The following is a 12,355-nucleotide window of genomic DNA, read 5'->3' on the forward strand; positions in this document are numbered from 1 at the left end:
TATCTTTCCCTTGCCCTCACCCCCACATGGCAGATGAGGGAGATGAGGCCAACTATCCCAGTCTCACACCCTGAGGGCCAGCTCACCCACCCATGCCTCTGCAAACATAGGCAGCATTGTATTGTGCTGCCCAGGCAAGGTGTAGGGTGCAGTTTTTCGAGTGCTGTAGCTGATAAAGGGGAGGGTAGCTCCCTCATGCAACCACAGGTGGTAGGGAAAGAGGGTCTCCAGATCATCTTAAGACAGTGTACTGCACTGTATCTGTCGCTAAACTGGTGGCCCGCAAGTCCTAGTCCTCCTGTTCCTCCACACGGCGCAGGGTCGGCATGGCCATGATCAGTTTCCCAAGGATGCTGGGAACGCAAACTTGGATCCTCTTGCCTGTTCAGGAAATATTCTTACCCCTGAGCCATCTCCCCAGAACCTATGAGCAACTGCATCCAACAAATCAGCACTTTTTAAAAATTCAACAAGTAGAGCTTTAAAAATTGTGAGAATAAAATAGCACTCTTTGGGAAAAGGGATACACTACTGTAAACATCGGCGTTCTGTGTCCCCTTGTGCACTTTCCTTGAAGGACGATCACCCTCAAACAAACAAACATGACCCTTAATTTTCTGCAACAGATAGAGAGTAGAGAGTTGCCTCAACGGGGCAAGCGTTTGCCACGCAAGCATGACGATCCGGGTTCAGATCAGCAGGTCCCATGTAAAATGTTGGGTATGTGGCAGCTGCCTGTAACCCCACTTTTGAGGGCATAAAAACAGGAGGATCTCTGGGTTCACTGGCCAGTTAGTCTGACTGAACTACTGAGCTCCAGGTCAAGGAAGAGACACAGCCTTAAAAACAAAAAAACAAAACCAAAAACAAGGTAGAAAATGAGCAAGGCACCAGAGGTCAACCTCCAGCTGCCACACACTTGCACATGTGTGCACTGCCTGACGCACACAGACAACCATACACACACACAATCGGCACATGCAGCCAAAGACAAACTAATCATAAAAGGTGAAGTAAAAGTTAAAACTAAATCGATAGGGCATATAAAGAGCTTTATTCCACATCTTCTGTTATATTACAAATATGTACAAGCGCAGTAATAAATTAAAAAGGAGCAAAAGACGCCTGAGAAGAGTTCCTTTCCTCCGGTGGTCTCCCGGAGTTCATCTGATCCGAGTGGTTCATCGGCCGCTGCTTCGGCAGCTTTGTTTCCACAGCGGATCTCATAGGCACAGAGCGGCGCTGCCTCTGCACAGCAGGCAGCAGCGTGGTAATAACAGAAACCCTGGAGAGCATCAGCGACAATCACGAAGTGTTGATGAACATTTGGACGATGCTTTTAAAACTCTGCAAAAACTCTTTGAAGCTTTTCTCCTCCAGTTCTTCACATTCCTTGCAGCCATATTCTGTTATATTCTGCAATCAAGAAGGAAGAATTAGATTGGCAAGCAGAACGCATTGCTTTGTTGGGGTTATTATACTCTTTGAAACACATGGTGGGGGGTCTTCAGACATGAAGACATTGTCAAACTAATGTGAAGTTAAGAGCAGCTATGAGAAAGAATCAAGAGATTTGATAGAGGTTGGTTTTACCAGCGTTGGGTTAAGAACTCTGCAAGTGAATAGGCCATTTGTGTTAGACTGCGCTCTTCCTGCTTAAAGCCCATCAGTGGATTACTTGTTTCTATCTTGAAGCCCATACTTCCCTGAATGCTCCATGGCCTTTGTGACGTGTCCTTACCTAGCTCATCTTTCAATGGCCTTGAATGCCATGACCTTGACCTTGAGACACCAAGAGAGTACTTGCCTTTATACTCCATATATATGTACATATATACAATGTGTATATATAGACTATATGTATACACACACACACACATATATATATATATATAATCACAGACTTTTAGTATTTTTATATTACTGTTCTCTAACCATTCCTAGAAAGGATAACCATATATTTTTGTTTCCCATCAGTAAGCACAAGGCCTAGTACAAATAGCTAACTGAATATTATTGGATAATCTGAACCACTTAGGCAAATGCCATTAACACAGCTTCGGGGACAACTAGAACATTACAAGTGTATCAATCATGAATAAATATTTTTAGAGATCTTCTGAATTGTGAAGACTGTGCCAGCAAAAATCAAAATTAGGTTTCATATCCATTAGGCTCTTAGGGATCAGATTCCCCAATATTCATCAGGCATAGACTGTATGCCAGACATTGTCATAGGCTTCTATTGCTCTGGACTTGGTCCTGTGAACCATGTCGGAGGCGAAGCAAAGATCCTCACAGACACTGTAAGCTGAAATTCTGCACAGGGTCTCCCAAGCATGCAGTCCTGTTCACTTTTCCAGGACATATGCCAAGCTGTCACCTTGGGAGTGGTACCAACATGCAGCCTAAAGCTCAACACTCAGACTGCCCTAGTTACCTTCTGACTTTCCCACCATTAATAAATGGTAATAACATATCACAGGAGTAGTTTAACCACGAAGAGAGTCACTTGGTAAGTATCCCGAGAGATGAACATCTGTAAGAACTGTATGCTTTGAGAATCGTAATCAAACATCCAAAAACCCAGAAAGCGTATATGCTCTGAAGCTGACTAACAGACAATTACATGATTTTCAGAGTGTGGGAGGCGTAGGGAAGGGAGAGAGGGTGATGGCGTGGAGAAAGCATGGCACATGCGAATAGCTGACATCAATGAGAAGGTGACCTCTGAGCAGACACTAAAGGCAGCCCAGCATTTGGGAGGAGAAGCAAAGCATCTCCATATCATTGTGTGTCCAGTTGTATCTGCCTAAAGATGCTCCCTGAGGGCCAACGGCACTCATTCCTGAAGCTCTGTGTAACATACCAGCCTATTGGCTAGCCCTTCCCTACACCAGAACCCTAGTTCCCCTATACACACATGCTTCCTCTCTTGCTACACTGTACTTAAATGACCAACTGGCTGGTTCACTCATTTGCTGAGTGACTAATTCACTTGGCTCCTTCCTTCATAATCAGGACTCCAGGCTTTAGCCCAGTGTGCTGAAGTACTTACTAGATGAAATAATTTCTCTGCGCATGCTCTGATGACAGTTTCTTGGTTTCACCTTGTTTCACCCTATGGTTGTGCCATTCAAGCCACGATTAATTCCATGCACTTGAGGACATTTGTGCAGCGCACCCCTCAGCCGACCACGGGAGTGAGTAGTATTTGCTTCTCATGGCCTTCCCTGCTCATGCTGTCCAGGATGCTCCAAAGAACACTTGACTCATGAACACTTTTGATTATTATGAGTTTTCATTATTTACTACTTTAGAAGGTGAGAAGCCAGAAGCTGGAGCAGAGCCACAGCTCTTATGCCATTAGCTGCACAAGTTGGGACCTGTAGTTGGTACGGGGTGTTCTGAGCGCATCCACATTCAAACAGACGTAAAAGACAGCTACATATGAAAAATAAATGTGAGATTACTCTCAAAGACTGACCCTGAGGATTTCGTGCCTTATCAATCTAAAGACTACAGAGTAGTGACGCTAAGAACTAACCCAGTAAATGTGAGCTACCATTTCTGATGTTAAACACTTGACTGCACTGACGTCTCCCCACTGCACCCACGCACCTGCCTGCCTTTCCAGCACGACTCTCGCTCTAAAGCACACTGGCTGCAACTACTCAAACATGCCTGCTTACCAACAGAATCAACGAACTTGGGATTCTGTGCATGGCAGCTCTGACTCCACTTCTGAAGGCCACTGCGCTGGAATCAGATTCTTTCCTGTGGTCCCCATAGGAGAATCCGCTTACGTATGAATGCCTTATTCCAAATGATCCCAAACCATCAGATGCAGCTCACTATGGCGGGTGGATAGCTCACCTTGTTAGAAGACAGAGAGCTGTTTGCTAGTAACATCACGTTCTCTATTGTTCCGTTAAGGTCCACATTACTGTACTCGTGTAAAATAACCCGTAACTCCAGCAGAAAGCAATTCATTGCAGTAACTTTGCAACTGGGCTAAAAAATAAGAATTGCAAAGAGCCAGTTTGAAACAAACAAGCAAAATAATTTTCCCATTTTTGATTTTGACATTCATAAAACTTTAAAAAAATCAATCTCATCTCGTTATCTTACAAAGAAACATAATCACCATACTACTTAGTTTTAACTGTCAACCCGACACAACCTAGAAGACTGTCTTAATGAGGAATTATCTACAGGTTACAGACCCAAATGACTGTAGGCGAAACCATTCCCTATGCAGGAGGTCCTGAGTGTTGCTACAGTGAAGAGAGTTAGCTAACAGCAAGCAAGCAAGCAAGTTCTCCTGCCTCTGTTCTTGTCTGTTAATTGGATGCTTTCAGTTCCTGACCTGATTTCCCATAATTACAAATGATAACTTGGAACTGTAAGCCAAATAAAGACTTGCTTCCCCGGTTGTCTTCTGTCTATGTACTACTAAAGGATTTTGTTTATGTAGGAAGCTACTTTTCTTCCACTTGATTTTAAAATCAAAACTAAAACCAACAACAATACAGAAGGGTGGCACTATTGTACAGAAGAAAACAGGCGTCAAAGGCCACCATTCCTCACTGGGCATGCCTCTTGCTCTCTGGGGGTGACACAGCAGTCTAGGAGTGACAGGGCATCTGTGGAAACATTGAGGGTCAGACTGTGTGCTCACATTTGAAGGAGAGATAACTGCCAGTCATCTCTCCCGACAGTTCCCTGCAGAACGAATTCCAAGAAACTCAAGGGGGATAAAAATAAAACCAAAGCAAAGGCAGTACCCACTCGTGGGCTGGCCAATCCAGAAAGGGACTGTGAGCAACAAGAAAATATATTTCCTGTAACAGTTACTTTACAAACCCTAAATGAAATGAATGAATGAATGAATGAATAAATAAATAAATAAATAAATAAATAAATAAATAAATAAAACTAAAGAAAGGAAAACACTTAATGGGATTCAACAGTGATCTATACTAGGATGTGCCTGAATCTAAAGTATAGCTAGAATAGTCCATTGAGGGCTATATGATCAGGGAAAAAAAAGAAAAAGAAAAAAAGCAGAGAAAACCAGAAAAATACACTTTAAAATCAGAAGAGGGGGTCACCCATTTGTCTGGTAAATATCTAATTGTTTGAGTTCCAGACTCCACCTTCTCCTCAACACACCAAGAGCAGGGTACACAAACCTTCCACCTCCGAGAAGTTGCACTTGACAATTTTGAACACATAGCAGACAGTTTAGTTTTGAACACACAGTAGGCAGTTTGATTTGGGTTTCAGTTTCACTTCTGTCTCTGTCACTATGATAAAATACTTTGATAAAGAAAAACTTCAGGTTGAAAGGATGTCTTTCCTGCTCACAAATCCAAGTTATGGTCTGTCAGCAGGAAGGCCAAGGCATGAGGAGCTTAAGTGGTCAGTTCTGAGCGGCAGAGATGCTGCTGATGTGCCCATCTGGTCTTCTCTGCCCTCAGTCCAGTGTCCAGCAGGTGACACGCTGTAGGAAATCCGACAGCCAGCAGCCTGTAAGAGGCCACGCCCAAATGGGTGGGTAACTCAAAGGCTACTGGCTGTAGGATTTCCTACAGCAGTGAAGTGGTACTAACTACATTAGGAGTGGATCTTCTTACAACAGTCAACCAGATTAAGAAAAACAGCCCATAGACATACCCTCAGGCAAAACTCATTGATATTCTTATGAGGCTACTTTAAATTGTGACTTGTTAACATTTTGAAATAAATTCACCTTCACATATTCCAAGCAGTGGCATTCAGATCTATCCCTTGGCTTTAGGGACAGTCTAGAGTGAAAGAAGGAACCACATGACAAACCGCCAACAACCATCATTCTAATAAAGCTAATTGTCATTTATAAGTTCTAGTACATTATTTCAATTACGTTTTTATCACACAGAAAATAAGGAAAGGACTTCTTACAAGTGTAGAGATTCATACAAAGCACACAACATGGATACCCTCAAGCAAGCTGCAGTAGACGTTATTCAACTTGGTAACATACTACAGCTCTAGGAATAATGGTACCGTGGAGACATTTAGATTGAATTATTTAGCGTAATTCTAGCATCTAATCCTATGCTTACCTAACTGCATCACAGAAACAAACAGAAGATTTTGTTTGACATTGATGGAAAGGTTTTTTTTTTTTTTTCATTTTGATTTGGCACCATTACAAAAGTAGCATTTATGTAGCTCTTTGTCCCAAATTCAATGATCCCTTAGAAATGTCATGGGTCAAACACTCTGAGAACCCATTGTGAGTTAGATTTTAGAATTGTAACTATTTCAGTGACTTTATGGGATAACTGGAATACAGCAATTCTGAAAACCATACTCACATGGAGGTCACTGTCTGTGTATAAAGTGGCATCGATATGGACAGACTGAAAGAGAAAGGGGTAATATGAAAGATTAAGTAAGACAACAACTTCCCGTAAACAATAAATTTAGGCCCTTAAGTTAATTTTGTATTTTGCAATACTTTTAAATTCTAGCAGTTGCAAGAGAACGTAGAATAAGGCACTCTGACCCCTTCTCTGTATTACCCTGCTGGTCCTTGCTTGGCCACAACACAATTTTCCAACAAGGAATTCATATTTATATAACATTTATCCCTTCACCAGATTTTCCCCCCCCCCCCGTGCAATTCTATATATACTTTTATCATTTCTAGAATGCAAAAGAATTAGAACCATAAAGAATGCAACCTTATAAAACCGACTTTTTAAAAAATAATGCTTTGGGAAACTGTGTTATAGGAAAAAAACAGCAGAATGTCTTGAGCTCTCTTCTGCTCCTTTATCTGATGTAGGAGGCCCTTCTGTCTATGTGTTGCTTTTATTGGTTAATGAATAAAGGAACTGCTTTGGGTCTATAGTAGAGCTATAGGGGAACAGAGCTAGGTGGGGAAAACTAAACCAAATGCTGGAAGGAAGAAGGCAGAGTCAGAGAGACACTATGCATCTGCCACTGGAGATAGACGTGCTGAAATTTTGCTGGTAGGCCACGACCTCGTGGTGATACACAAATTAATGGAGATGGGTTAAATTAATAGTCAAGAGTTAGTGAATAAGAAGTTAGAGCTAATGGGTCAAGCAGTGTTTCAATTAATACAGTTTCTGTGTGATTATTTCAGGTCCAAGCTAGCCAGACGGCTGGGACAAACAAGTGACTTCTCCCAACATTTATTGATTCCAGTTCCATCTATTGGTAATATTCTTTAGATATTTGGTACATTTGTTATGCTTGATGAGTGAATATTTATACATAGCTACACTCTGGGTGTTTAATCCCCTGAACCTCTTGGTTACATGGTGGAACTTGTGAAACTTCTGGCCAAAGGATCTAGGAGAGGACCACAGGGCCCTGGAATGTGACTTTAAAGGGCTCGTTAGGACTTTCACCACTTTATTTTTCCTTCATTTCACTTTCTAGACAAAATGTAAGCAGTTTGATTTGCCACTAGAAGCTGTCAGCCCCACCAGAGAGCTCCAAATCATTGGTTTAAAGCCATCAGTCCAAATAAACCCTTTATGTTTTAAAATTAATTATCTTGGTGTATTTTGTTATAGTAGTGATATGCTGATCACTACCACTGAGATAGAGAAAAATTACAGGATACATATATAATGGACTTTGATGATAAGTAGCAGGTATCCACCATTCTGATACCATACATTGGAGTTGTATTGTGTTACAGAGAACCCATACTCTGCCTGCTCATCCTTCTCTCCTTATTTATTTATTTATTTATTTATTTATTTATTTTTTTGAGACAAGGTTTCTCTGTGTAGCTTTGGATCCTGTCCTGGAACTCGCTCTATAGACCAGGCTGGTCTCGAGCCACAAAGATCCACCTGCCTCTGCCTCCTGAGTGCTGGGATTAAAGGCATGTGCCCCAACCACCCGGACCTTCTCTCCTTTCTAAACCCTGTGGCCCAGGCATCTTTGTATTTGTTCTGTAATCTTGTCACAAGGACAAGCAGCTAGAATCCCACAGCAGGAAGCCTCTTTACTGGCCTTCTTAAATACAGTGCATTCACTGGATGGTGTACTCTCGGGGTGTTTGCTTCTTTGGGTTGGCAGCCTACTTCTTTGTCACTGGATAAGACTTGACTCTACAGGTGCACCAAAATGAAGCCCATGGTGAATACAGTGGTGAGAGATTTGTTTTGAGTCCTGGGAAAAAGCGGTCTTTCACTGACTAGCAACGAGTAGTCTGAGGTATCTGAGTACATATTTTACATAAAGTTGAAGAAGATGCCCTCCGTGTCTCCTCTGTTGAGATAGTTTGTCTTGAACTAGTTCTACAGCAGTTCACTGAAACTTAGAATTTCATATGAGTTGGAGAGCTTAAATAAAGGTGTGTAATTTTCTCAAATTCTGCAGGCAATCAGTCTCAGAAGGATGGGCCAGCAATGGTCTCCCAAGTCTTCTTCTGTAGCCTCATCAACGCTCATCTTGTCTTCTCTCGATCTCCTCAGGGTATCTTCCTCCTGTGGGTAATTGCATGGTTTTCCATCTTCCTAAGGACATTGGCCAGATTGGATTCACATCATCCTAATGACCTTATTTTAACTTAAATGGCTCTTTAAAGATCCTGTATGAAAACACAGTCACATCAAAGGTTGTAGACAGTAATTAAGGAATGGAAATCCATTCTGTACAAGAGGTGCTGTATTAATCACGTCTTTTCTAAATCAACTGATATGATTTTCTTTTTAGGCTCCTGATGTGTCAGTTTGGATTGATTGATCTTCAAATATGAAAATATTTGCATACTTAGAGTAAATCCCTTATATTGATGATATTCTTTTTTATATTATACACTGAAAGATCTGAATGGTAATATTTTAATTGAGGAATTTTATACTAAGGGTATGAGAGTCCCTTGTCTTGGTATCATATTATACATCGGGGTAAGATCAGTCTCCCAAGCTGAGTGAGAGGGGCTTCCTTCCTCCCAGGCCCTGGAAGAGACTAGGAACATCATTAAATAGATGGTTACTAGAACCATCGATTTCATTATTGCTATATTTGGGGTGTTTGTGTTTGAAGAACCAGCCAATTTTCTGTAGGTCATTGGTACATAATCTGAAGTTACAACAAGATAACAAGGGAAATGATAATGAAGTTGATGACCACAGATTCTGTGCCAAGAGCCACCAGTCACCCCTGGTACTGGCGCTGTGTTTCCTCTCTCTTATTATTAGATGCTCATTAATTGGACTGATTCTTTTCATGTTAATACCCCTGTGCTTCACAGATTTGCCCATCACTTTCCTGCTCTCAGTTTCATTAATGTCTTCTCTGAGATCAACTCTCTTCCTCCCTTTATTAGTGTTGAATTTATTTTGTGCCTCCTCTAACTTGGGGAGATGTAACTTAGGCTGCTGCTGCTTTGATCTTAGCACTTTCCCTCATTTCTAGCACAATGATCAAATTTTTAAGTTTCCTCATCTTTAGCAGCTCACATCTTAACAGACTGGACTTCATTTTACTCAGTTTTATGCATTTTTTTCCTATATTTGAGAATCAGTCTTCAACCCCTGTGCTATTTAGAAATATATTATGTAACTTGTAAATTTGGGGAACTTCACTAATGTGTTTTTTTTCTTTTTTTTCATCTACATTTTGGTTCTATTGTGTTTTAAACATACTTTCTGCATGATCAGTTTTGGTGAGTTTCATGAACCTGACTTTGTGGCTGAGAATGTATTTATTTAGTTTGGTAACCATTCTATGGGAATTACTGAAAGTTTGTTCTGATGCCATTGAGTAGAATGCATAAAGTAAATCCTATTAGTTTGTTTTCTCATGGTTTCTATCTTTTGCTTAATAGTTAGTGAGTTTTGGGGCTGGAGACAGTGAAATCTACATAAATTTGTATGTTTTTCCTTTGAGCTGTTAAATTTTTGTGTCACGAATTTTGAGACTCTGTTGCTCAGTGCATATATATTAAGAATCATTGTTTCTTCTTCATGAATTTTCTTTTGTCATTGATGTTGCTCTTGGAATTAGCAGTTATATTTCTCATCATATTGGCTTTACTGGATACTAATTTAAGACTAATAATGGTCTTGATTGTGGCTTCCCTGTTGGTATGATTAATGAGTTTTCCTTGTAGCTGGATATGATAGCTATTATACTGGGAGATTCTTGTCCTACTTAAGTACTCTGTTTGAATATGCAGTCAGTCACCTATTGAGATGTTTTGCCTGTAGTCTGAACTGCTACTGTAAGCTATGATCCTAACAGCATCTTAGTGTTCAGGACCTCTACAGACCTTCCATTGTATTCCTCACTTCTTCAGACCAGGTTCCCTGGCATCTGTTGAAAAACACTGGCCTATGGGGACAACACATACCTCCAGTACTGTCAGTTAGAATGATATTCCTGACTTTCCTGAATAGCTTCAGTAGAGCCTGCTCCTAGGACACTTGTTGTCTCTAGGCAGGAGAAGAAAATCTACAATGCCCAGAAATGGTATCTGATTCCAGAGCTAATGTCATGTTGGATCCCCTTCATGGAATCTGCTTTCCAGATAAGGAGGGAGCATTTCTGATTTATGAGGAATGGAGCTCCTTAGTTATATTACTTAGAAATTGCATTGACTAATTCCTTGAAAATTTTGTACACTTTTTTTGAAATTTACTCTTCTTTTAACTCCCTCCATGTCCACACCCCTTTCCTCTCCACCCAGCTTTGTGTCTTTGTCTTTTCTTTCCTTTTTCCTTTACCCATGAAGTGCCGCCCATATACTGTTGCTAGGTGTGAGACCCTGCACTGGAGCTGGATGACTCTCCAGGGCCTACCCCTAAAGAAAACCCGTTCTCCCGCTCTCAGAGACTACTAATTGCTAGTATTTCCTTGGAGTGGAGTGAACTTCATGCCAACCTCTGCCCTTCTGGCTGGGATTTTATTTGGCTTGAGATTATGTGGGTCTTGAGGATGCTATCATAACGGCTAGAATTTTATTTGGCTTGAGATTGTGTGAATCTCGAGGATGCTATCATAACTGCTATCAGTACATATGGATAGCTGCTCTGTTGTGTTGAAAAACATTGTTTCCTCATAGTCATTTTTCTGCCTCGGACTCCTACAATTTTTCCAATAACTCTTCTTCAAAGAATCCCACAGGGAAGAGAATGCATCATATAGATGTTGTGTTTAGGGCTGAGCATTCTGTTGTCTCTCACTCTCTATTCCTTGACCAGTTGTGGATCTCTGTAGTAATCACCATTTACCACAAAAGAAGCTTCTCCAATGAGGGTTGGGGAATGCGCTACTCTATGGGTTTAATGATAAGTCATTAGGAGTCATTTTCATGCTATACATTTAGCAGAATGAAAGTAACAAGTTCTTCACCAGAGTCTAGGGCCTGTCTAGCCACAGGCTCTTAACTTAATAAAGGTATAAGTTTTCACAATAATTCAAACTTGAAAGAAATGCTTTAGGAGGTTTTGCAAAGTTCATGTGTTTCTTACAAGTATCATTATTTCAAATGGTATTATTTCATGGGAGCTTATAGCAAAACATAAGAGACACATACCTTATAGCCATCATATGTTCTTCTGGGGGAAAATGACATCAACTATCTTTCCCGCACTGACTCCTACATATCACAATAGCAAGCAGCCATACAAGATATGGCGGTGGCAAGACTATTTTGGATAACTAACAGATTTTAAGAAACCTCATGCCTAGAACTAAAATCTTGATCAAAAGCCCATGGCTGGTAGGTCATACACCTTAGGGTAGAACCTGCTACTGATATTTTCTTAATGGCCATACTATCCAATTACCTTCTATATATCTATGGTTGTATTCACAGGCCTGGTATCCTACCAGTCTTGACCACAGAGACTTCTTTTTTTTTTTCCAGTGGGAAGCAACCAGTGCTGAGGCATAATTAGTCAAAGTGCTACCAAGAAGAAATCGATTACTCTGCACTAAATGAGATAACTTTATCAGCCATACCTTGGCAGCCTGTCCTGCCAAAGCTCAGAGTGATGCTGATGAAAAGGAGGCAGAGAAATCTGAAAGCCAGAGGGTGAGGAAGAGTACAGTGAAACACTGTCTTCTGGATGTGATGTGGCTGCCACGTGCATGAACTCAGAGTGCATTGCTCCCTGTACAAGATCTAGTCTGCCAAGATGACCACGGAGATGGGGAAGTGCTCTCCTGGTTCTGCTCCCATGGTACCTGCTGGTACTTAGTAGCTGCTGGGGGAGGGAGAATTATTCTCTTTTGATGGCATTTTCACCCTTATTTTCCTATGTTCCTGTGGATGGCCACGTAGCCATGTACATACGGCAACACTAATTGG

General features: G+C 41.1%; 1 protein-coding gene across 14 annotated transcripts in view; it reads right to left on the reverse strand.

The window, feature by feature from the left end:
• Positions 1 to 1,035: 1,035 nt before the first annotated feature.
• Il15 (interleukin 15) overlaps positions 1,036 to 12,355 on the reverse strand; it is a 79,988-nt gene continuing 68,668 nt past the window's right edge. For all 14 annotated transcript variants that reach the window (XM_050161538.1, XM_050161552.1, XM_050161549.1 and 11 more), the window contains 3 exons: positions 6,366 to 6,410; positions 3,877 to 4,014; positions 1,036 to 1,416 (listed from right to left, as the gene is read on the reverse strand). In XM_050161538.1, coding sequence (XP_050017495.1) covers positions 1,306 to 1,416; positions 3,877 to 4,014; positions 6,366 to 6,410 — 294 coding nt within the window. In that variant the 3' untranslated portion in view covers positions 1,036 to 1,305. The remainder of the gene's footprint in view (positions 1,417 to 3,876; positions 4,015 to 6,365; positions 6,411 to 12,355) is intronic.

This window comes from Alexandromys fortis, unplaced genomic scaffold (genome assembly GCF_014885135.2).
Source record: "Alexandromys fortis isolate MF-2015 unplaced genomic scaffold, M_Fortis_MF-2015_v1.1 scaffold_127, whole genome shotgun sequence".
NCBI classification, from domain to species: domain Eukaryota; kingdom Metazoa; phylum Chordata; class Mammalia; order Rodentia; family Cricetidae; genus Alexandromys; species Alexandromys fortis.